At 41.5% G+C, this 25,104-nt stretch overlaps 1 protein-coding gene across 2 annotated transcripts in view; it reads right to left on the bottom strand.

Moving 5' to 3' along the window:
- AP1G1 (adaptor related protein complex 1 subunit gamma 1) overlaps nt 1-25,104 on the bottom strand; it is a 54,519-nt gene that overhangs the window by 23,553 nt on the left and 5,862 nt on the right. For both annotated transcript variants that reach the window (XM_062613071.1, XM_062613072.1), the window contains exons 2-11: nt 17,581-17,784; nt 13,090-13,214; nt 10,340-10,481; nt 9,158-9,254; nt 6,939-7,015; nt 2,383-2,478; nt 1,807-1,887; nt 1,457-1,555; nt 993-1,048; nt 267-380 (exon numbers count right to left, since the gene is read on the bottom strand). In XM_062613071.1, coding sequence (XP_062469055.1) covers nt 267-380; nt 993-1,048; nt 1,457-1,555; nt 1,807-1,887; nt 2,383-2,478; nt 6,939-7,015; nt 9,158-9,254; nt 10,340-10,481; nt 13,090-13,214; nt 17,581-17,781 — 1,088 coding nt within the window. In that variant the 5' untranslated portion in view covers nt 17,782-17,784. The remainder of the gene's footprint in view (nt 1-266; nt 381-992; nt 1,049-1,456; nt 1,556-1,806; nt 1,888-2,382; nt 2,479-6,938; nt 7,016-9,157; nt 9,255-10,339; nt 10,482-13,089; nt 13,215-17,580; nt 17,785-25,104) is intronic.

Genomic DNA, 25,104 nt, shown 5'->3' with positions numbered 1-25,104 from the left:
TCACTGAGACTCCATTTTGGAAAAATTCAGGCAAACAGAAAGGTTTTTTATTTGTCCAGTCTTAGATGCCCAAAATGTAAAAGCAGCCTCCCAAAGAAGGTGCCTGCACATCCTCATTACCTTCCTTGAAGTATGAGCCATAAAGTGCATTAATACCAGTCTCGCTCACAGTTCCCCAAGATTACTGTAATTTTCTCTCCCCTATGTCCTGTTCACTTTCCAAACACTGTCAACTTGAGAGACAATGTCAGTGATATTTCAATTACCTTTTAATGGAGACATCCAGATCCTTCAGGCAGTCAACAATAGTGCTTCTATGCCGCTGTACTGCATTATGGTCTGTCTGCACAGTTTTCAACAATGATGTCAAAGCTACATATCTGAGATAAGGACATATAGGAATGAACAGTTTGACAGTAAGAATTTCTATGCACACTCACACCCCCAGAACTCAGTCCTGTTTTGCAACACAACAGGGTTCTTGCACTCGGTAACAAACCTCCCAGGGGACTGCCTGGCCTATCTTCAAAGGTGAGTAACCACCTAAACTGTGATGAGCACAACAACACCCTGATGCTGGACAAGCACCCATCCCAGCTGCTGGGCTTATGTCAGTTGTTCTGTCTTCACCAAGATTTTGAAAAATCAAGGCAATTAAAGATTAGACCTCTGCAGATCATACACTCAAACTAGCGTGAATCGCAACTCCCATGGCTGGAGTCTTCTACCTATAACAGGATTTGCAATCAAAATACCCAGAGATGGTATATCATACACACAGACTAATCAACTTAAAGGCAGGTCCACAGTGAAGATTTGCACAGGTAATATAATGCACCAAGAGAGAAGAAAGCTAGACAGTCATACTAACCCCAACAACAGTACTTCCTGAAGAGGTCTACAGCAAAGCTCTACTGCAGCACAATCTTTACATATTTGCTTCTCATGCATTTTAAACTGGGTGTTGCCAAAACACACCTCATGCAACTTACCTAATGTTTTTGTCATTGTTCAGTAAGAAACGGCCCAGGATGTTAATGGCTAACACCTACAGAGAGAGTGAGGGAAGGTCAGTGATCGAAAAAAGCTTCTGGTCATCTCTGCTTTCAAGATGATCTTAAAGGCAATGTGTCCAAGTTACTACTGCAGTTTTTGGCCAAAAGCATAACGAAGAACTCTAGAGGCTGCCTCAGCAGAAGAAAAACTAAGAAAACACAGCACAAGCTCTCTCTTGCTCTCAAGGGATCACAGTCTGCAGGAAGTTTTGCTATCTTTTGTTATTAAAAAAAATTTAAAAACCCAACAAAAAACAAATACCACTTTCTGAAGCGGCTACAGTCTTATCTAGAGCCAACTGCAGAGCTATGTCTGGGTGAAACAACTTTGCGTCATGTCCTCCACAAAAATTACTCTAATACAACCTGGGGAGGGCAGGGGCATAGCAAAGACAACTTACCCGCAGCCCACTCTCAGATTTTATGTCCATTATCGTCAGCACAGTTTCATAGAGAATGGCATTACCCACATTTTTACTTGTTTCTGTATTGGTGGCAACCTGGAGAAAAGAAACAAAATCAGGGACTCCAACCCATCCAAAGAAGATCTCCTGCCCGCAGTTTGGAAAAGCATGAGGTAAAACTAACCAATCACTAGCAAACAAGTATCACATCTAGTAACATGTGTCTCTTACAGCAAAATTCCACACAGCACACCAAGTCGCTGTATCCTCACCAGCGCTGCTGAATCCAAAGTACTAAGAAACCAGAAGAGAAAGTTTAAACTGCTCATCGACCTTTCAGACCTCACCTGTGCAAGTATATCATTCATTGCTTCACTAGAATCATCATCATTTCGTCCCAGAATTCTTAGTAACCGCAGGATTCGTACCTGTTTGACAAAATAAAGCAAAGCAAAGCTCACTGGATGGTAGCGTTTTACCTCAGGGCCATGAAATGCCCAGCACATTTTCTGAGGAGTAGGAAAGAAGCAGAACAAGCTGCTAATTTCCATTCCTAAGCAAAATGCTTATCCTTACCAAGACCTTTACCAACAAGAACAGGCTTATGCTGTGCTCATTTTCTTCCCAGTAGCCAGAACTGTTTAAGAGTACCTCTGCTACCCACTAGGGCACACACTTGCATGACCAACACGTTACTGCTTCCCCCTCGTCACAACTTCGCATAATATGATAAGGCACTACAACTGCTGTTCAAACTAAAGCAGGTGCCTTTCACTAAGGTAAATGAAGAGCATCTGCACAATCAGCTCTAACAAAGACACAAAAAAATCTTAAAATCAACACAGCTGCTCTGAGGTACTCACCTCATGACAGCTAAGACTCAAAACAGCGCTGGAATTAAATCAGTTTGTATCAGTTCTTACCTGCAAAAAGGGGTCACTGATCCCAGACACATCATGCTCTGGTGAATATCCAGACATGATAAGGTTCTTCAGAATACGAACTAATTGGGGAACAAGCTGTGAAGAAGAGAGTTGTCCTATTAGGGTGTAGTTCCTTCCCTCACCCCAGCTTTTAAGCACCGGTCCAAGAACAAATATTGTATTTGAAATAAGTCAGTCTATGGATTTCTCCACAAAGTTCAACCTGCGTACCTAAAGCTGATGTTACACAAATACCTACAGCTCAGCTAGAGCACAATGAGAAACAGTTAAGCTGGGTCCTGAGCACCATGTTGCATCTTTAAAGAGCTAAATCTACCAGAGCCTGGCAGTTGAGACATGAGAGGAAATACCAACTTGAATTCCCCTCTGCATAAAAAGGGGATGTGCTGGGACTATAAAAATGGTATAATTCCAGGACTTTGCCTCAGGGCTTTACATTAGCTCCTGACTAATTCTTTGCATGCATCTCCATGGAAGCATCAGGCACAGCCAAGTGTCTTGATCTTTTCAAGTACTGTACTGTTATGACTACATTATTAACAACTCCTTCAAGTTTGACACTCCATTCAGCTTAGCTTCTAGAAAGAAAAGCTTTATGATCTGCTCCCTCTCTAAGAGCTTCCAAACAGGACAGAGAATGGATTTCCCTCCAGCCTTCCCCCAGGGCTCTACTGTCAGACTGCGCAAGTAGTTCCAGGGTCTGTTCTCTTCATCACAAACTTCTTGGCAAGAGCAGCAATACTAAAATGACCAAGCCCTTTGCCTCGCTGTTGTTAGAAGGGTTCTGCATAGCAACAGAGAAACTGATGGCAGCACTGCTACTACACCAGATCTGGGAGCACAAAATCGTATCAACTTACACTGTTCATATTTTAAGGTTTCTTTCCAACTGTGCAGGCTAAACAATACTTTCAAAAGCAGTTCAGATTACTCAGATGTTGATGTCTATGGTCTCCCAGTAGACACCTACCCATGGGAGTAGGTTATCTTTCAAGACTTGTACATAGCTTTGAAGAAATTCTACCTATTTCCAAATGTTTGGTCCAATTCCCTTCATCTTGGATGCATAGAATCATAGAATACTTAGGGTGGGAAAAGACCTTAAGATCACCTAGTTCCAACCCCCATGCCATTGGCAGGGACACCTCATGCTAAATCATGTCACCCAAGGCCTCATCCAGCCTGGCCTTGAACACTGCCAGGGATGGAGCATTCACAGCCTCCCTGGGCAATCTATTCCAGCGCCTCACCACCCTAACAGGAAAGCATTTCCTCCTTAGATCCAATCTAAACTTCCCCTGTTTCAGTTTTAACCCATTATCCCTTGTCCTATCACTACAGTCCCTAATGAAGAGTCCCTCCCCAGCATCCCTACAGGCCCCCTTCAGATACTGGAAGGCTGCTATGAGGTCTCCAAGCAGCCTTCTCTTCTCCAGGCTGAACAGCCCCAACTCTCTCAGCCTGTCTTCATACAGGAGGTGCTCCAGTCCCTCATCATCCTCGTGGCCTCCTCTGGACTTGTTCCAACAGTTCCATGTCCTTTCTATGTTGAGGACACCAGAACTGCACACAATGCTCCAGGTGAGGTCTCACGAGAGCAGAGCAGAGGGGCAGGATCACCTCCTTCCTGCTGCTGGTCATGCTCCTTTTGATGCAGCCCAGGATACGGTTGGCTTTCTGGGCTGCAAGCATCTAGCATTTCTCCATAGTATCTCACACATGCCAAGCAACTAATCAGTTTAGGGCAGAACACAGCAAATAAGCCAATTATTAAAGCAGACAAGCTGTAATATATTTACTATTTATCTCAAAAAAACGTAATACAGCTGTGAGTAACAAAACAGTCTTAGGCATGAAGTGGAAGATAATTTTCAACACATCCAATGGAAAATCTTAAGGCTGAAAATCAGAAATTGGACTCATTTTCATTAAGCTGTAAGAGAAAAATCACTCCTGGTGGATGACGTAGAGATGCAGATCTTTATAAGCTTTATTCTTTTCATAGGAAGTTTCTTCCATCCCTCTCTGCTGGTATCATTAAAATAATCTAGACACTGTCTGGAGATGATGTGACAAACTAGACAGAAGTGTTATGGTGGTTGCATTAACTGTATTTTCCCTTCCTGAATCATGGCTAGCACCAGGACAGCATTATTCTCTCAACTCACGTATGGCAAGAGTTTAGCAAAGTGTTCTCTACAAAACTCTTCTCAATGATTTATCTTTAAGACTTCACAGACTTTCCCACCCTTGAGATGGGCTGCTTCTGCATTCATGTCTGCCTACAAGGCAGGAATTGCACTCACTCTAATTGTTACCAGATTAGAGATTGCTTGTAGTAAAGTGTCACTTCTGACAACATCAAATCACGAAGGTGCTCCAGGTTCAGGACAGACAGTAGCAGAAAGTGCCAAAAGGACAGTGTGACTTAAAGAGCACAACAGCTGCAGGTGGACATACCAAACAGGCAATGTTCTCTGGGCTGAATTCCTGTACATTTGAGGTACAGTGCAATACGAAAACCAGTAGAGTTCCCAAATCATCTCTTTTTATTCCTACCTTCACTGTTCAGGAAATACATACCCCTCTAAAAACAGGCATTTCACAAAGCAAACAAAAAGGAACCATGAATTTTTTATCATCTGCCTTAAAGAGGAAACCAAAAGGTGCAGCAACATATTTTCCCAAGACAAATGGAGTGACCTGCAGGAGCATTCCTGGAACCCTGATTAACATTTTCTTTGCCTTCTAATATGCAAGAGTTATCAGGACTGAGGACAGAACAAAGAGAATCATTAGAGCTACAGATATTGATTGAGGGTCACTCCGCCCCCAATCTTCTGTTGTCAAATTCAACCATGAAACACATCAGCAGTGCAGCTGTACTTAATAGCTCCTTGCAGCACAGCAAGCCCACTTACAGGTAGCCAAGTCTCTCCTGCTCCCTTTTGGGAAGCACTCAAGGTTCAGGCAAAACACAAAGCCCTGTTTTTGACAAGAAAGAAAACCAGGGCTACAGTTGGCTTAGGCAGAAAAAAATTTCCAAAAGTATTCCTCAAATGAAAGTGAGCTTGAGGAAAGCAGAATCATGTCTGGAGAAGACCACAACTGAGATTCAGGGCTGCCATGGGCATAGAGGTTTAGTGACAAGACAAGACCAGCACAAAAAAGCATTACACAAGTAGAATCAATCTAAGCATGTGGCACCAATCACAGATGTGGCATTAAGAGGTACTGCTTCACAAGTGACAAGCGTCTACAGATTTAATGCAAGCATGCACCATCTAGAAGAATTAACTCTTACCTTTTCATTCTAACACACAGCAGGATTCCAAATAGACAAAAGGGACAAAACAGATGAAGCAGGCATTAGGGAGAAATTCATGTATACCATTCACAGCATAAACAACTACACAGGGTAGCTAGAGAAGAATGTACCTCGTACCTAAATTTTGTGGGCTCAGCTCTTTTCTCTTTTCCCATCACTATCACCTCAACTGAGCAATTAGTAGCAGGGATGGCTACCTTAAAGATGACCCTAGTCCCACTTCCATTCCTGCTTTCATGTATGCAACCAGGGCAAGGGAAGATGCATGCCAAAATGCTAAGATGCACCAAAGGATGCACTGCTTGAGATTCCTAGTGGTACAGACAAGCCATGGAAGAAGAGTACATAAGCACCTTTAATACTTTTCAGAGGAGCAAACAGCCAGTTCTGTTCTACCAGCTTTGCTCAACTTCTCCTTCTTCCAAGAAGTCAGAATTCTAATCAGTGCAATTTTCAGATGTCCTTCTATTGGTAGTGTTTCATACAGCAGTAATACTGCACAGCAAACTATAACAAACAGCATGAGGAAGCTCGGGGGTGGGGAGGAGAAGCAAACATTCCTAACCAGAGGAAGTGACATTGACTCTCAAACCCTTAAGTTAAAATGATAGATAATGCAACAAAACATGCACCAAAGGCGAGTTATCTATACAGCTAGAAGTTCCAGTGGTATTTTTGACCCAAGTTTATAAAAATATGTGGCTGTGGTTAAGATACTGAGGTGCCAGTACAAACCTCAGTTTTTCATCTTTGCCTCTTTACGTTTAATACATTTGTGATGCCAATGTCACTATGCATTTAGCTACAAAGAGTGGAAAAAACCCTAAGGGAATAAAGAGGACATTTTATACCTAACTTTCAGATGAGTTTCATTTTGCACAATCTTAAGACTGATGTTCTGTAACTTACCCAACTTACTGAAGGGGATTAGGGCTAGATACTTACAAAATTCTCAAACATAGCGACTCTTTTAATTTTGATAACAAGCAGACTTCTCACCACAAATATTTCATTAAAAGACATACACATTGCTTTTGGTAGAGAAACTAAGAGGACACATTATAAAAAACCCAAAAAACCCCCAAAACAAAATACAACACAAAACCTCAACAAACTAAGCCACACCCCCCCCCCCCCCCCAAATCCTCAGCCATTCACAAACAAACCTATTAATATTAACTTTGCACTATTATCAGTTCACACTTACCTTTCTAAAGTGTGCAAGCATGTCTGGGCTTCTCTCACACATCTCTGTGAGGAGGACAACTGATGTGTGAAGAACACCTAAAGGTAAAGGGAAAAAATGAAAAAAGTATCTCCATTTAACATCATTTCATTGGCTCCAGGCATATTACAAAGATCATAAGGAAACAACACGAAATCATAAAAAAAAAATATCATTCTTGAATTCAACGGATCTACCCCAATATATTTGTGCTCGCTGCTGTGGCCAAGGGAAAGCGGACAGCAGTGTGCTCATGTCTTAGAGCTGCAATTAAAAGTCAAAGGAGGAGACGACTGGAACTTTGTCTGCATAAACTGACGTAAATATACAGTCAGATGGTAACAGACACAGTTTGACTAGATGATTTTTAAGGTTCTTCCAACCCAAACCCTTCTATATTCTATACACACACAGAACTCTACAAGGACAACAGACACGTTAATTGCATTGTAGGTGTTGGGTTCCTCACAGTTCCTGATTTTTCTCTTCTGATTTGGGCACTGACCTGATGTGACCTCAGAAGGTCTCAGAACTCTAGAGAAAGACTCCAGGAGCTGCGTGGTCACACCAGTGCATGCGCACTGGCAGCCAGCTGCTGTGTGCCCTGCCATAGCAAAACCCCGGCTAAGGGGCTCTGAAAGCAGCTAGAAAAGGCACAGCATTTAGAACCCTCTTAACTAGGTATCAGTGCTGGATAGCGTGTGAGAAACTTAACAATGAGCATCATTGTACATCCGTATTGAGCTGCAACACAGCAATCTCCCCCAGATGCTACCTTTTTCAGTTATTAATTTTCTGCAGCTGTTAAGTCTGTACTGGAGAGCTCCTGACTCAGAAAGAGAGCAGAAGCTTCCTTAATAAGCAACATTTTCTACAGAGATGACAACATTTATATTCCACAAGCTATGCAGCTTTCTGACCTCCTACAGGTTCTATCCAAAATTTGTTTTGAAATACGCATCTATCTATAAAGCTTACATCCAGCTTTCTTAAACACTGACGTTGCTTACTTACCACCAAGATCTTCCAAAAGGCTGCTAAAAGAGTTTCATAGATGTTCTGTTTTACAGAAAGCTCAACACAAAGCCCATGGGTAAGACTAATGGAAAGGAGACGTTGATTTTTAAGGATGAGGAAAGCAGAAAGGATGATCTGGTTCTTGAATGCAGGTGAACCTAGACTCAACTTTCTGCATTCTCATATTTAAAGAGGGAACAGGGGGAACAGAACAGCTCTAAGCTTTTTAGCATTGCATTAAGACAAAGACAGACTATCTCATGCTGCCAAGATGGATCATGTAGGCATTACTTACTGACAGAGTCTTACAGACCACTGCCTATGTGAAGCAGTGCATACTCTAAACGTTCTGATCATCACATTTTAAATTAAGGTAAACTAGATGCACCATACACACTATATCCCACATGCACTGCCCCTTAGTACTACTGGCATTTACAACTACCTTGTCTTGAGACAGAACTTCTCCCTGTAATGGGTTTTCAGCACTGTAAACATCTACTGTACACCCACGTAACATGCTCATTGCAGATGTGCCACAGGAGTAAGACTCTGGGAAGTGAGCACTAGGCTTGATGCAAATTAGTCAAGGTGTTAGTATTAGAATTTCTCTTAAACGATCTTCTAGAAGCACTTATGCAAGAAAATGCATTAAAACAGAGTAATCTCACAAAGTAACACTGAAGTGAGAATCTGTTTTCTGAGGTAGTTCTGATGGAAAACAGCACCGAAGAAAGACTCTTTCCTGACAGTCATAAAGGTATCTCAGTCCTGGGAATGCCCACTAAAATGATGTCAGAGAATCCGACAGTCCTATGGTAACAGGACACACATATAAAACCCCAACTCTAAACAACGCTCTTTAGAGTCTGTTTAGATGGAATACTGGATTAAGAAAAAAAAAAAAAATTACAATCTTTCCCATTCTGCCTATTCTGAAGTTTATCAAAAAACATTTGAGTGAAAGAGTTTCTTTTGTCACCTTTGCCATGCAAAACACCTGCTGACTAGTAGAGCCATACACACCCCTTCTTCCTGAAAGACATTTGCTTTCACTGCACAGAAACAGGAAGAAACAAATCACACAAATACACCTCAAAAGTTCCTTCCCAACAAAACATACAGGTAGTGCACCATCCTGTAAAGGATGGCATAACCTGGCTAAGTAGAGTCCCGGGTATTACCGTGGTTCTTCTCATTCAGCAAGTTTTTGGTGGCTGGCAGGAACATCTCCATGAGTTCAGGCACCTTTCTAATGACATGAACAGCACACAATGCTGCCTGTATAGGAAAGACATCTCTGTTAGTACATACCATAATGACAACGATACATGCTTTGAGAACATCCAGCACAGTGGGAGCTATCAGAGATTTCATAATATGCAAAGGCCTGGAAAATTTATGGTACATTTTCCCAACTTTCTACCACATGAGATACAAAATAGCATCACAGAGTTCAGTAAAACTACAAGTGAGAAGGTGGGGAGGGAAAAAAAAAAAAAAAAGAAAAAAGGCACTGAGCTACAAAGTAATACACCCACTAGCAATAGCTCATTTTTACATTATTCACTTCAGAAGTGGTAATAACTGCAAAGCAGTTCTACCTTTTAAGACTATTTCAGTCTGTCTTCCTGTTGCTAGGGAGGGCATAATGTATTGGAAGCAGCCAATTAAATTTATGTCAAATGATGGCTCTTTTTTTCCTCTGAATATCACCTCCTTCCCCACAAAATAACAATAATTCCTCTCACAGGTGGTGTGTCCTGTGAAAAACAAAGAATGATGCAAAAAAATTGCCTATTTCTTTTAGGGTACAGAAGCAACAGGAGACACTGTTCTTTGCTGCTGCTTGATAATCAAGTGCACTGAAGGCCTCTTCCCAGAATACAGCAATATCTCCTAGCACTGCTTTTTCTCCAATCTCTCTCTAGGTCCAGCTCTAGACAAAGAAGTAACAACACATCTCTTCCTAAATCCTACTGACTCTCACCCCCCCTAAAAATGACAATTAAATAAATGTAAGAGAACAAGGGTGATTACATTTTGCAGATGCTATGGCATGCTTGCTACGGAAACAAGACAACTTAAAGTTGCTTGCTTGTTTTAAACCCTTAACCTCTCTTGTATATTACTGCTGGAGACTGTCAAAATAGAAACAACTGCCTCACCTGTTGGAGGCTTGTCTTTTAGAGACTGTCACACCTTCTGGCTACAGACAAGAAGTTTTGACCTCTATCTGTCTTTCACACTGGGAAAATACTCAGCCAGCATGTTCCAAGCCTCCTACTGTTCCAGATATTAGCAAGGCATCTGATCAACCTTGAGTTTTAATCCATAACAAAGTATTCAAAAGTTCCTTGAAGTACCTTCTTCCTAAGATAGGAGTTTGACGTTTTGAGGAGCTTTTCCACCTCTCCTGCAAGGTCTCTGCACATTTCTGAGGAGCCCATGCAGCCAAGAGTGCAGAGTGCCAGCCCCTGCACATATTGCGTGCTGTGATTAAGGTCACTGTAAAGGGAAAGAAAAAGAAATGGAAAAAGCCAGTAAGCATGCGCAGAGAACCTGAACACACAGGAAAAGGCATCTGTATCTGCAGTCATCTAACTAGCCACACACCTGGTGCAGGATAACTCTCCAGGTGCTCAGCTATTTGAGAGCATAGAATCACAGAATAGTTAGGGTTGGAAAAGGACCTTAAGATCATCTAGTTCCAACCCCCTGCCATGGGCAGGGACGCAGAGCAACAGCAACTTTGAGTGCATGTGCCTCAGGGTTTACTAATACTTCTACTTAGAAACCCCAGTTACAAAGATAAAATACTTAGTTAAAACCATCAGGTGGGTACCTAGGGATTGAGCCAAGAAGAAGAAAGACCCCACAATTCTGTTAAAACTTCTCAAGATAAAATGCTGTAGTTTGGAATTTGTATGCAGAAAAGAACCTAACATGAGGTACAGTCCTGCAGTGACTCTGTGGGTTGTTCAGTTTAAATATGCTCTAGGACAGGCTTTAGCTTCTGCATTTAGAACTAAACAGTGTAGAAAAATCTATGTAAAAATATCCTCTGTCCTGAGGATAATTACAAAGCCCACCACTCGCACACCTTGAAAATAATCCATGCAGGAATCCTGTTTAGCAATCCTATACGTTCCTATGCCTAAGAAAGTTGCAAAGCAGTCAATGAGAAGTTAAACCACCTAACTGTAGGTGCCATTCTTAAGGCCGGCTACCAGTGTCAGACCAAGTACAAGACAATACAGCTTTCACATGGCAATCCCAACAGCCTTTCAAACTGATTTCTGTATTACTTTTCCATCTGACTATTTGGTATTTTTGTTGCCACAGTATCCAGGATCAGTGCTGAAGAAAGTAAGAAGTATGATTCCTGGTTTGGGAGCAAGGGGAGCTGCGGACTACATGATGGGAGAGCTGGGAAAGTGAGTGCTATGTAACCAAATGCTCACAGCATGCAGAAAAGCCAGAGAAAGTATTCTGGTTGTAACACCAAGCAGTTATGGCAACATGCAGGCAAAAGTACAGACAGTACATGCCACTAAATGGGTTGGTTGTTTCCTTCCTTTAACAGATTTTTGGCAGCTATATAAAGCTGTGTGTGTGTATAGCAAGTGTGTGCTTACTTTTTTCTACCAAAAATCTAGGTCTTGTTCTAAATAATGAAAGATAATGCCATAAATCAAATGCTTTCATGTCTAGATAAAAGCAAGACAAAGTGGTAGATGCAGAAGCCAAAGAAGAAAGGAATAAACAACCCACTAAGGTGGTGGGAAGCTGCCCACCCATTTTGCTCAGCTTCAGTCTGACCCATTTCCAGTTCAAACTCTAAACACTTACCACACAAATTCATTTTAAAATAAATAATCAAGAGAAGTCTTAACCTAACAGCCTGGCTGCAATGGAAAAGCCTTACAGGTATGACATTTCAATGAAAAATCCTTGAATCTTTTTCATTTCAATGAAAAATTTAAATGTCTCTTCTCTCCTGGACAACAAGTCCAAAGTTAGCAGATCCTCAGGCCTGCAGTTTTCTCAAGTTTCTTTCCAAGCACTTTAAGGCTGCAGCCCAACTGAAGATCAGTACTTCACTTGCTAATATCTGGGAAGCTTATGTTCTAAAAGTAAATAACAATAAAAACAGACACCACACTAACCAACCAAGCCTCTGGATAAATCAACTAGAACCCAGTTATTCCACCCTTCCTACCATCCATCTTGAAAAGGGAAATGAACTGATCATCTACTAAACTATAATGTAAAACAGTCTCAGTTAAACAGCATTCTGCTGAGAGAAAAAAAGAGTAAAAAAAAGAAGTTATGTCCCATCTTCTCTTCTCTGATTTTAGCACGATGCCAAGCAGACACCAAATTCCAAGCTGCCATCCTTGCTTCCAAGGAAAACTATCCATCAGGATCATTAGGCCAACCTTAAAAAGAAAGCAGGACACAGCGCCTTGATCCTTAAAGTCAAACAACTCTTCAGAAGTCATCAGCAGAAGCCAAGTAAACAAACCAGGCCAACACGGATGCAGCAATATATATGACTTTGTGGCATATGATGGTGAGTCCAGACCACAAAGTTTTAAGAACATCCTGATTCAATCATATTTAGAAGGTGCATGGACTTTTACCGATGCTGCATTATGCTCTCCTGGCTCCTTCCTACTGCATGCTGGGAGATAACTAATTTACAGAAATGGAAGAAAGTTCTTTGCGACACTTAGAGGTCTCCTGCACTGGCCCAGCAGTTTACTGTGGTCATTTACTTTTCCTGATTTTATTTATCTTAACATAGCCTCCAGAAACACACACTACCATTCTGCAACTGTTGTTCCATGAAGTGCTGTTTGCCACACACATCTCTTGAGGACCAATGCAATTTTATACTCTCTTCCCTCTAAGGAAGCTAGACAGGATCATCCAACACAATACAACACTGGAACAGTCTTGTATGGTCAACAGCATATACCAAATTGAAAATACCATTTTTTTAACACAGGGGAAAATACCTAAAGTAGTCAAAATATCATTGTTAGAAGTGTGCTTTCAGATCCTGAAACCTCAAAGCATGTGTTGATGGAGAGAGAGGTGGTACCCTTACTTCTTGATGCAATTGGTCATAAGAAGATGGACATCCTGTCTCTCATCCAGCAGCAACATGGCACCTAAGTACCCAATGCGCTTGTCTGTGAATTTCTGAGAGGCAATGAGCTTGAGGCACTCCAACTGGAAAAAAACAAAAGGAAAAAAAAAAAGAAGAAAAAACAAAAAGACAGAATTAGCTTAAACTACTACTTAGGTAGAGAAGAAACAGTTTGAATTTTGATGTGTACTCATTTAGGTGTCAGAATGCATTTTTAAAAGTATATTTTATTCCCATTTTGGTAATGTGGAAAACAAAGAGAAGTTAAATGACCCAAAGCTCCTAGGAAGCCAGCAGGAAAGTGATTAGCAGCTCCTGCATCCTGAAGTAGCTAAACACTGTTGGCCTTCCATGACTGACCTCAGATGTACCAGGTATGTGGGTTTATGTCTGACCACAAAAGTAAAAGATAGCAAATTTACAGAAACAAGAAATCCATCATTAAAAAAGTAAAGATCTGGAAATCTCTATTATGCATCATGTTTGATCTGCACTGGAAATTTCTGAACTGGGCTTAAATAGGTTCATCTACCTATGAGAGAGAGGATCAGTGCTCTCTAAGTTGTTGAACACGGGCATGTAGTGATAGGACAAGGAGTAATGGCTTTAAGAGGTAAAAAGAGGGTAGATTTAGAGTAGATATTAGGAAGTTCTTCCCTGTGAGGGTGCTGAGGCGCTGGCACAGGGTGCCCAGAGAAGCTGTGGCTGCCCCATCCCTGGCAGTGTTCAAGGCCAGGTTGCACAGGGCTTGGAGCAAGCTGCTCTAGCGGAAGGGGTCCCTGCCCGTGGCAGGGGCTGGAACTGGATGAGCTTTAAGGTCCCTTTCCACACAAACCAGGCTGGGATTCTATGATACTAAAATCAGATTTTGCTTGTTATAATCTGTAACTAACTTGCTAGCCAGGTAAACCAGAATACAGTAAGCGATAGCTAAGTTTTTGCACTGCTCTGTAATCTCTACTTCAACCCCTGAAGTCTGACTAAAACCATATGCACTGTAGCCACCACAAGCTTCCCTTTAACAATGTAGAAATGTCAACTATGTTCAACGGCATGAAGGAGATCCCTAAGATAACATGCATAGTTGCTACTTGCACTCAGCTGATTAAAAATTTAATAGGTAACCCATTTTTCAATTTAACAATTTCTTACTGCAAAAAGAAATTAACCACATTACTACACACTAAAATGTTTTTCTCTAACAGAAAACTGAGTATAATCAATAACTACTTTCTAGACAGGAAGTAGCAGAAATGGCTTCTCGAAGCTGGTAAGAGCTCTATGCCTCACAAACATACCCTGCAAGTCTGTTTTACAAATTAGCTGGAGCTGCAAGGCAGTGTACACAGTAGGCTGAAGGAGGAGTCACACAGAGCTTGCAGCAGATCATTGTAAAGGAAGTACAGGGGCATGTACAGGCAGAAATACAGGCTTTTCATGGTCCCTTCCCTAAGGAAGCTTGAATAGGGCAACAGACACAGGGTAGATGCAAGAAGCACACACAGATCAGGAAGGTAAAGTTGTACATGATACTGGTAAAGAAACTGAAATGCCAGAGAACATAAATGCTATGGCCTAGCCACTGACAGCTCACAGCTAAGTGGCATCAGAACATACAACTCAACTATTCAAGAAGTTGTTACTATGTCAGCTAGTCACCATGTCACTATGTCAGCTAGAGCAAGGTGACAAATAGGTTAAAAACAAAGAAAAACACAACAAGAAAAACCAACACTAAAAATACTTGAGAGTTTAGTTTGAGGTAGCTGGAAATACAGAATAAAGAAACATTTGTGAATAATATCAGTCATCCACATGCATGACTGAGTTTCAACAATGGGCAAGATCAACCAGGGAAAAGGTAGAGAACACCAGATATTGACCTTCTATCCTTCCAGTGGAAAATTACCTTAAAGTTACCTTTTTGTGAGAGAATAACTCACCTCTGACCCTCATTTACAAGACACTTTCTTACACAATCCTCTGCAAAAATACAGTGTAGAATTGATGACACCTAAGCTACAATGAAAGAGCCAAAGGCAGAAGACAAATGTCTTAAGAAAAAGCAGAAGGAAACTAATGACTGCAACAGATACTGTAAGATGTATTTCTGGTACTTTTGAATTTGAAAGATATAATTGACATTTACCACATGAAAGGCTGGTGAGTTCTTGTTTCACTTGTGTACAAATACATGCAAACTAGCTTCATGCACAATGATACTGTGCATGAAACATGAGAAACATTATCAGCTGAAGCTCTCACTACACCTAATTAGTGGAAGAAATCTTGATACCATTATACCCGTTTCATTCAAGGGAACAATTAAAATCTGCTACATCGGTACTGTAACAGATACACTAGTAAAGCTGGATATAGCCAGACTACAGCTTACCTAAGATTTTACTGACACAGCCACTCTTCCAAGTGGATTTTTTTTTGCAAGCAGAAATAATGACAACACTAATAAAGTTATTTCACGATTTGCCCAGACTGCTTGACAATTCTAAGCTTGTAAAAATGGCCGTTGCACATGCTCAAGAGAGCTTGCCATCCAGTGCACTTCAGCATGCACTGGTTAAATGCAGGGCCCATGCTCCTATTTTTGTACAACATAACCCTGGATCAAAGCTGAGGATCCCTGACATGGAAAGAAGTAGATCAACCACTCACTAATGCTAACACCTTCTCTAAATTCTCTTTTATTACTGGTTGTATTATCCACAGTCTTAGCTGAAGTCAGTTCTGCTTACACCTTTAAGAGAGGCTGTCTTACAAAGCATGTGGCCCTCTCCTGTTTTCTACCAAAACAAATTTGCTGTGTATTTATCCTGTCCCTCTCAGAAACCTCCTGTCTACAGTGTTGAACTGTCTCCAACACTCCACTGCTGGAATTGCAAGCATCTTCAGCAAATCCTCAACTCATGCAAATTATACTCCATCTACACAAATTAGCACTTTGAAAGAATCCTTCCAGACATAAGCATTGAGGACATACAGAGGTGTTGAACTTACTTTAAGAATACTTGTTAAAATCTCATCTCAGCCTTGGGCTCTATACCTTCCTGAAAGTGCACCTGATAAACTACATGAGAACAAGGCCATCAAATGACGTAGTCTGTTCCCAAAATAGTTAGCACTGATGCTTCTGTTTGAGATGTAGCCACACTGGCAATAACAGATAGTGAATAGTCTGGTTTATTCTCTTCCAGTGAGTGAAGAGGTAATTTACCATTACTGACCAAAGCAGAAACTGGTCTAATCTTCCATATACAGGATTAAACACTCAAGCAAAATAATCCCAATAAAATTTAAACACATTCCTAACATTGGTTAAATGCAGAAATTCTAGATAACACTTATCTGTAAATACTGCTCATTCTTGTTGCAGATATTACATACTTTGACTTCTCTTTTGTGACAGGAAGTTTCTCTCTTTGACCAGGAATCCTGGCTACATGAGGTGTTAACAACAGGATAATACACAAATTCACTTGCTCTTACTCAATTAGTCATTATCCTGAGCGAATAATCCAATGAGGTAGAAGATTATGCACTTTATATGCAACAGCGCAGCCCAGACACACTCCCTAACACCAAGACTATTTGGAATTTGGTATTGGTGGATTGAGTTTACTATCTTAGTAAAATGCCAGGATTGATAAATCCAATCCTGAATGGACAGCCTCCCAAGACAAAGCTACTTTAAGGAATACAACAATCTGACTTTAGCTTTATGGAAGGCCTAGGTTAGATTATTGCTAACAGAACACTTACTGACTTCCAAGCAAAACATACTATACACCAAAGACTAAGGAAAGCTCAACCTGAAGAACACCTTGCAGATCGAGAACTCTCATCTTATCTCCCTTTTCCATAATCTGTGCCAAAATCAGTGTGCCAAAAATAAGACAAGAGATGGAGAACTCATACAAGCATTCTCCAAGTTACCTCACTGGGATGGGCTAAGGAACACCAATTCCCTATTGCTGGGAACAGACCAGCTCTTAACCTACCTAGAATAGACGGCTATAGGAAGAAAAGGGTATAGAACTGTCTTTGAAGCATCTGGTATTTTCTATCAGAGAAAGATGTCCTCACACAAAGTGCTGTTTTGAACCCATCTAAAAATATCCATGTGCACTGGACTGTGGTTCAAAAACTACTGTTCCACAGAAACATGGGTGGCTAGGAGCAGACACTATGGCAGAAGCTGGCTAACCCTAAGTTTCATAACAAAATACATAAATCTCCAAACAGCAGACCTCACTAAAAGTCAAAATTAATCAATGTAGGATCAGAATATATATGAAGACAGACATCAGAACATCCCAAAGAGCAGACAGCAAAACTGCAGCTGGGAATACTCTAAACAAGTCAACGTGCCCAAGACACACAAAACAGACTGACATACGTATATAGCACAGCAAGCACGGAACTCTGACCTACCTGTCCAAAATGTGCAGGGTATCCCAGCATGTGCATGTACAGCAGCTTTGCCACATTTCTGCATCGGTATGTGTTATCTTCCTCTCGGAAGGATGACCGGATAGCAGCACATTCTTTTTGGATCATCTCACGCTCTTCTGCCTGGGTTCTTGCTGTCCGGATGGTCCGGATCAACTCCCGCAGTCTGATGGGGGCTGGCATCCTCTAGGAGAAGAAAGAGATCTGTAAACCTTGTACTGCACCTGAAGGCTTCATAATGGTCTCATATTTTGGCACATTTTTTTTCTTTCGTACCCTAAAATTATATACATAAAAGATTTAAGAAAATGCAGACTTAAAGTTTACTTACTTAAAAGTAAACTTGAAACCCAGAGGAATTCACTGTACCTCGAATTTGCTTTTCCAGAATATTAGAAACAGGAATTGCAATGCTTTGCGCTGTCAGGTTGAATATTGCATGACTGAAACTGGCAGAAATAACACTCTGCAAGGTATGCTCCCATATTCCCATCATCTGCCTCTTTCCAGAAAAGACAGACTTCAAAGTGAGTTGATACTAAAATCATGACAACTTAGGACAGAAATCCTTTACAAAAAGCAATGCATTTAAGAACTTGCACAACATTTCATAGAAGTGCTCCAAATAACCTGCAAACTTGTGCCATATACTTCCTTCTTAAAGGAAATGATCAGAAAAAGCAGATGGAAGAACAGTCCTAACTGTGTGGGTATTTCAGAGAATCTTCTTTTGAAGATCAATCAATCAAGTTCACACCATCCGTATTACACACCAAACAGAACAATCCTTTCTGAAAAAAAAACAAGCCTGTTGCATTACCATCTGGTGGCACTGGTATGAAAGAGTGCAAGAAAAGGGTCTTCTAAGTGAACTTTAAGTAGTTTCACTTTGCCAGAAGGAATACTGATGGAATCGTTTGACCCAGAGAACAATTTATCCTTCTGAGTAAACCTCATGAGGAGAATTTTTCTCAAATAAAAGCCAAACTTCAGAATCATGTTCAACAGCTGAACTTTTAGTTTAATCTCACCAAAGCTGACTTTCTGCTTCCTGGGAGATCAGGCTGTGCAAACCCGTCTACAGACTCCTTCCACCCACACTACATTGTGAATATAACTAAGCCATTCTGATAACAGGTAATGTCACATCAACTTGTAAAATGTTGCCATGGCAGTTGTTACAGGTTTTGTCTAGGTCACCATCTTCCCAGTGACAGTATGTCATGTATTTCAAGCACTGCCATATCAGAGAAAGAAGTACATTCAGATGCTGCACTAACTGGCTTGCATGACACCACAGAACAGACTGGGAAGCATACCGAGGTAGCAGGGAACTTGTCTGCAGCAGAAAAGCAGAGATGCACATCCAGTGAGTAAAGGCGGCCTTGCCATAAGACAGCTGAATGCAGCTCTATAGGTCTGGATTATAAATATGGCCTCCTACAGAATTCATGCATTTAACACTAAGTCTCTTCAGTCAAACCATGTTTCCATGCTCATATTCCAGTACCCTATCTTCATACCTAAAAAGTCTGAATTTACAGAAACACAGAGCATTCCATTTTGAAAACAGAAGAGTAGAGATGCTCTTTCTGTATAAGGAAACTGCCCCAAAATGCTGACATGTAGGATCAATATTACTGAACACATTAATCCCTAGCCTTGCCTCGCTCCCCATGTGAACTTGCAGTTCTTCCTCACACTACTGCGATATGAATGCTTACTATGCATTCAGATGTTGCACTAACAAGCATCACAGAAATGGCCACAGAGAAGTATGAAATCCAGCTCCAGAAAAGAATTTGAACATGCCATAAATAAGGTCTTTCTTTGCGTCAGTCATGTTCTTTTCAAGCAGCTTGTAATGTTTGTAAAGTGACAAGATCTTTACACAGAATCATATCTACACATACATGGAGAAGCCTTTAGTTACATGGAGTCTTTAGTCTTCAAGCTGCAATAAGGCAGGATACAACTCCCTTTCAAATTCTATGAATCCATACAACATCTGATTAAGTTCATGTTTCTGTTCTGAAGAGTCATATCAGAAGTGGTCTCAATCTCCTATAAAAGCAGTCCTCAACTGATTCAAGTTGACACCTCACTACATGAAGAACATAGAATCATAGAATAGTTAGGGTTGGAAATGACCTTAAGACCACCTAGTTCCAACCCCCCTGCCATGGGCAGGGACACCACACAATAGACCATGTCACCCAAGACTCCATCAAATGTGGCCTTGAACACTGCCAGGAATGGAGCATTCACCACTTCTTTGGGCAACTCACTCCAGTGCTTCACCACCCTTACAGTAAAGAACTTCCCCCTTTTATCCAATCTAAACTTCCCCTGTTTCAGTTTTAACCCATTACCCCTTGTCCTATCACTACAGTCCCTAATGAAGAGTCCCTCCCCAGCATCCTTACAGGACCCCCTTCAGAGACTGGAAGGCTGCTATGAGGTCTCCACGCAGCCTTCTCTTCTCCTACCTGAGCAGCCCCAACTTTCTCAGCCTTTCTTCATATGGGAGGTGCTCCAGTCCCCTGATCATCCTCGTGGCCTCCTCTGGACTTCTTCCAACAGTTCTATGTCCTTTTTATGTTGAGGACACCAGAACTGCACACAGTGCTCCAGGTGAGGTCTCACAAGAGCAGAGTAGAGGGGCAGGATCACTTCCTTCAACCTGCTGGTCACGCTCCTTTGGAAGCAACCCAGGATACGGTTGCTTTCTGGGCTAAGCACACACTGAAGCTGGCTCATGTTAAGTTTCTGACCAACACCCTCAAGTCCTTCTCTGCAGGGCTGCTCTGAATATCTTCTCCACCCCACCTGTAGCATGACCTGCCAACCCTTCACTGCTCTAACTGGGCAATCAAAGGAGCAGAAAGATAGGAAATGGCACACCAGGTCTGATCAAAGCTCCACCCTGTCCAGTACCCCTTTCCTGACAACAGCAGATGCCCAGGGAAGAGAGTACGAACAGAGCAAGCATGCAGCAGCAATTCCTCACAGTTCTCTTACAGTCTTCAACCATTCGTGGCCCAAGAACTTTCAAAGCCAGAAATAAAAAAAAAACCCTCTGGTTTTATTTGGAGCCCAGGTAAACTGCTGGAATCAAAAACATTCTGCAGGACACAACCCGAGTTTCACACAGCTCCGCTGCATGACATACGGAGACACAGCTACTTCTGCTCTGCATTGCCAACTGCTTGTTTCTATTGATGCTCCCAATTACTCTACACACTTCCATTTGTCATCCTTCCCTCATCCCCCCCAGTCCAAAAAACAAAGCCTCACATCTAAACCCTTCCAAAACTGATTTCCTTTGTCTTTCCTGCGTGTTCTACACTTCTCCCATGTCCTTTCTGAAGGAGGAAAGAAGCAAAATGCTGCACGCAGCAGTTAAGAGGTAGATGTGCCATTGATTTATTTGTATAAAATGTCTGCTATTTTGGACACTATTATTTTCCTTATAATTGGTAACGCTGAGTTTGGGGTTCAAATTGCTACAAAGTGCTCAGCTTGTCTTCTTCACATAACAGTACCATGAAGCCAAAAATCTCTTTCCTGGTTGTCAACGATGTGCTTAAAGCCCCTAACTTCTACCCTAGACTCACCTAGCACACACACAAATCACACAGTTCTAAACTGATTTCAGTAAGCCACACTCTTGTGGAAAATTGTGAAGAAGTTAAAAAAATAAAAGCACTACTGCAGGAATATTCCTCTGCAGTCTATGGGCAATATTTCCACAATCACTTAGATGACCCATACACAGGCTCATGCTGAAAGAGGTAGTTCCAGCCCTCCCCTTACCCTAACACTGGCACTCCTGGGACAGTGCACCACATGAGGCAACCTGGACACCTGAACACCAGCTCTCTGCTTTCCTCCTAGAGTAGTCTTGAGACTCATCAGTGTCCTGGGTTCAGCAGTAGCAGTCATGTTTCTCCCTCTTGGTAGCTGGTGCACTGCAGTGTTTTGACTTTTGGCCTGGGAACAGAGCTGATAGCGATGTTTTGGTTTGGCCAAGGACTTTGTGAGCCTCATGCTCTGCCAGGGAGGAGGGGAAGCCGGGAGGAAGGAGAGACAGGACACCTGACCCAAACTGACCAAAGAGGTATTCCATACCACAGCACGTCATGCCCAGGGTGTAACTGGGAGTTAGCCGGAAGGGCTGGGGGACTGCAGGGTTGGAGGAGGTATCGGTCGGTGCTTGGTCGGGCCTGGGGGTCGAGTTATTGGTCGGCTGGTGGCGAGGTGTTGTATGCTCTTCCCTTGTTATTTCCTTTATCATTATTATCATTGGTGGTAGCAGTAGTGATCTGTGTTATACCTTAGTTACTAACCTGTTCTTATCTCAACCCGTGGGAGTTGCATTGTTTTCGATTCTCCTCTCCGTCCCTCCGGGAGTAGGGGGAGGGCAAGAAGGGGGGGAAGTGAGTGAACAAGCTGTCTGACTGGGTTTAAACCAGGACAATCAGTTTGGCTTGTGCATACATGAAGGCAGCAGCAAGGACACAGCTTTGGGAGACTCAAAGGGGAGTGACAACGATGGGAAGTGTTCCCTCCAGCAGTAAACCACACTTATGCCATGGCTCTGCACCCAGCTTAACTGATCTAGAACTTCAATGATCCTGAGAAGACAGGCAGTGGTTATTACTAGTTAAAATCATAACTGACTTTCTTATTTTAAAATTCTTTGGAAACTTTCTGAAACACCAACACATAGTCTGCAAACAAACTGAGGTTTGGCAGCAGCTTGCCTTGATATCACAAGTCCTTCTGCTCCCACGCTCTATTTGAAGAGCTTGTAAACTGCTGAACACTGATACCTTCAGCCTGGGACTTGCGCAACCACACTGCTTTCCTTGCCATGGGATCAAAACATGCTGTAGTTATGCCCACAGAGGGCTTCAGGAGGTTAAGTTTGGCACCAGATAACAGAAAGGACAGACTGACTAAATAGTTTTAGTCAACGGGAAAACTACATTGAATGAAGTTACCATGCAGCTTTTTATGAACATTTACTTTGCATCCTTCATTTGTACCTCTCAATAACCACCTCCTGTTACGAAAGCAGACATTTTATGCCATTGGCTGGACACTTTTCTTTCTTCCCTAGCTACTTATTAATCGACAATAAGACCTCTCGTGGAAAAAGCATGCTATAAAAACCTTTGGTTAGAGCTCTGTCAAGATTTCTGAAACAAAAAAAAAAAACCAACCCAACTGTTTATCACCTTGACAACTTTCACCCATGACTTATCAAGAACCATGCAGTTGCTGGGCCTCTCCTGGAGTCCTTTTAAAAAACTGCATCACACAAACTACCACCTACTCTTGTTGTAAATAAAGCAATCATTAAGATAGTAACACACCAGATTTAGAAGTTGAACAGCTCTGTGTTCCTTCAGAGATATTGTGAACTCCACTTCCTATTGGCAATTTATTACTAATTCTACCTATTTGTTCCAAGAGCTGTTCTTGTGACATTTCAGTTTGAGAGTATTCATCAGATTTCAACATGAGTTTTTCCATATAAAGCACTGATGTAAATAATGTGGATTTTTTTTTCCTATAAATTTGTCTTCTTCACACACTGGTTATCAGTCAGACTTGTAGCATATGTCTCTATTATGTATCATATTCCTATACCGGGCAACAACAAAGAGTCCTACTCAGGCACATGGTCTTTAGGTGTCACCAGAACATTAAAAAATGTAAAAAAATGCATCTCATTCATGCTAAGGTACTGACGAATTATCAACAGCAGTTGGAAAGAAGAATAAGGACAGGAAAATAAATCAAGAAGTTTGCTTAGGAACATAACACAAATCCCCCCAAGAACTTCAAACAAATATTAAGTAATTCTTCCTTTTTACAGAGTCTCTCAAGAACTTTGTCACATTTGAAAGACAGTCAGACAAGGCTTCCACATAACCACCAAGAAATCAGTTCTCTTATGAGTGCCTCATGGTCTCAGTTCCCATCTACACAGCACAGGTAATACCAACCTCCCTGGGATTCTGCAGGCATAACTGCTTAAACGCTCCTGCTACTGCAGCGCTATCCCAAGCAGCAGCCTGGGGAAACAAAGTCAGTCACCCCACAGAATGGCTTCCTACTACTCCCACTAGAGGTATCTGCGCAGCACATACACCTGAAGATCCACAGGTTGCCCACAAAAACTTTAATTGCAGCTCTTAGCTCCCTGACTACATCAGGTGACAAGCATCAAGATGGTACAGACACAGGGCTACTGAGTAAATAACCAGAGGACTGGGGGAATCCCAGGCAGGAGGGACTGCTGGGACAGAAACCACCACTTCAGTAAAAACCACACCTGTATGTGCAGCGCAGGCATCTGGACAAACAACAGATTACTGATGAGTGTGAAAACAAAAACAATACAAAGGAATTACACAAGCAAAACATAAATAGGGTTAAACAATTCAGAGCTCAGAATTAAAACACTTAAGTGATCATCTAATTTTGACTAAATAAGTTGTCTTGAAATGAGACAAAAGTTTGAATTTCACAGTCTGAACCATGTGAAACCTTAAGAAAAGTCAGCTTCAGGTGAAAACCACAAACCTATCAGACAGCAAACTGCCATGAAGAATTAGATTTTACACGCTTCTCTATATTATATAAATGCATTTTACTGCACAAGATGATGAACAGAGAAATGACAACCATATCATCCCGTAATAGCAGACCTGAAATTTAACTTTAGCTGACTAAATGCTGGTTAGAACTTCCTTCAAAGTAGCAGGTCTTGTTCTTCAGGACTAGTGAACATTTTTCCCCAGTACAGGCAAATGTTTTCATTCTTTGCAAATTACAAGGCAGTTTTTCAAGGTAGTTACCTCTTTCATCATTTTGTTTCCAGCAGCAGTTTCACTCTGCCATTTCTTTGCTAACTGCAAGCTCTAGATATCAGGGATGACCCCTGAACACCAGTTAACATCAACAGTATCAGGTAGGACTGAATTCTTCTGCCTTATTAAGTCTGTTTCCCCCTTGCTCGCTAGAGTAACATACTAGCAAGATCAAAGCTTGTGAAATAGTTACCAGACTCAGTATAAGCAGCTACTGTCAGAGCTGAAAAAAAGAATTCCAGCTTTTTAAGTAGCCTCTGGATTGCGTGAAAGGCATTAGCTCAGTGATTCTCTTCCCTCTGCTATTCCTGAATTCTTCCCCTGAACCAATAAAAAAGGCATTCTTTCTTTATGCAACTCATTCCTAGTAAACAGTCAAAAGGGGGCGGTGGGGGGAGAAGGAAAGTAAGCAAGGGAACAAAAATCACAATGTATTAAAACCATTTAATTTTCATCTAAATTACACTCCTAATCTACTATTTTCTCCCCTTTCACAGACTTTTACTTGTTAAGCTTGTTCTAAGTTAAAACACTTTATTCAAAATGACATTATGCCAAAGTCATTTAAGTATAGAACCTTACTAATAGTCTTTGAATACAATCATATTCAAATATGATTGTT

Source organism: Pezoporus occidentalis, unplaced genomic scaffold, assembly GCF_034315485.1.
Source record: "Pezoporus occidentalis ecotype Australia unplaced genomic scaffold, CSIRO_AGI_Poc_V1 ctg163, whole genome shotgun sequence".
Classification (NCBI taxonomy): Eukaryota; Metazoa; Chordata; class Aves; order Psittaciformes; family Psittacidae; genus Pezoporus; species Pezoporus occidentalis.
Note: the sequence above shows the minus strand (reverse complement) of the source record. Positions and strands in the feature narration are given on the sequence as shown.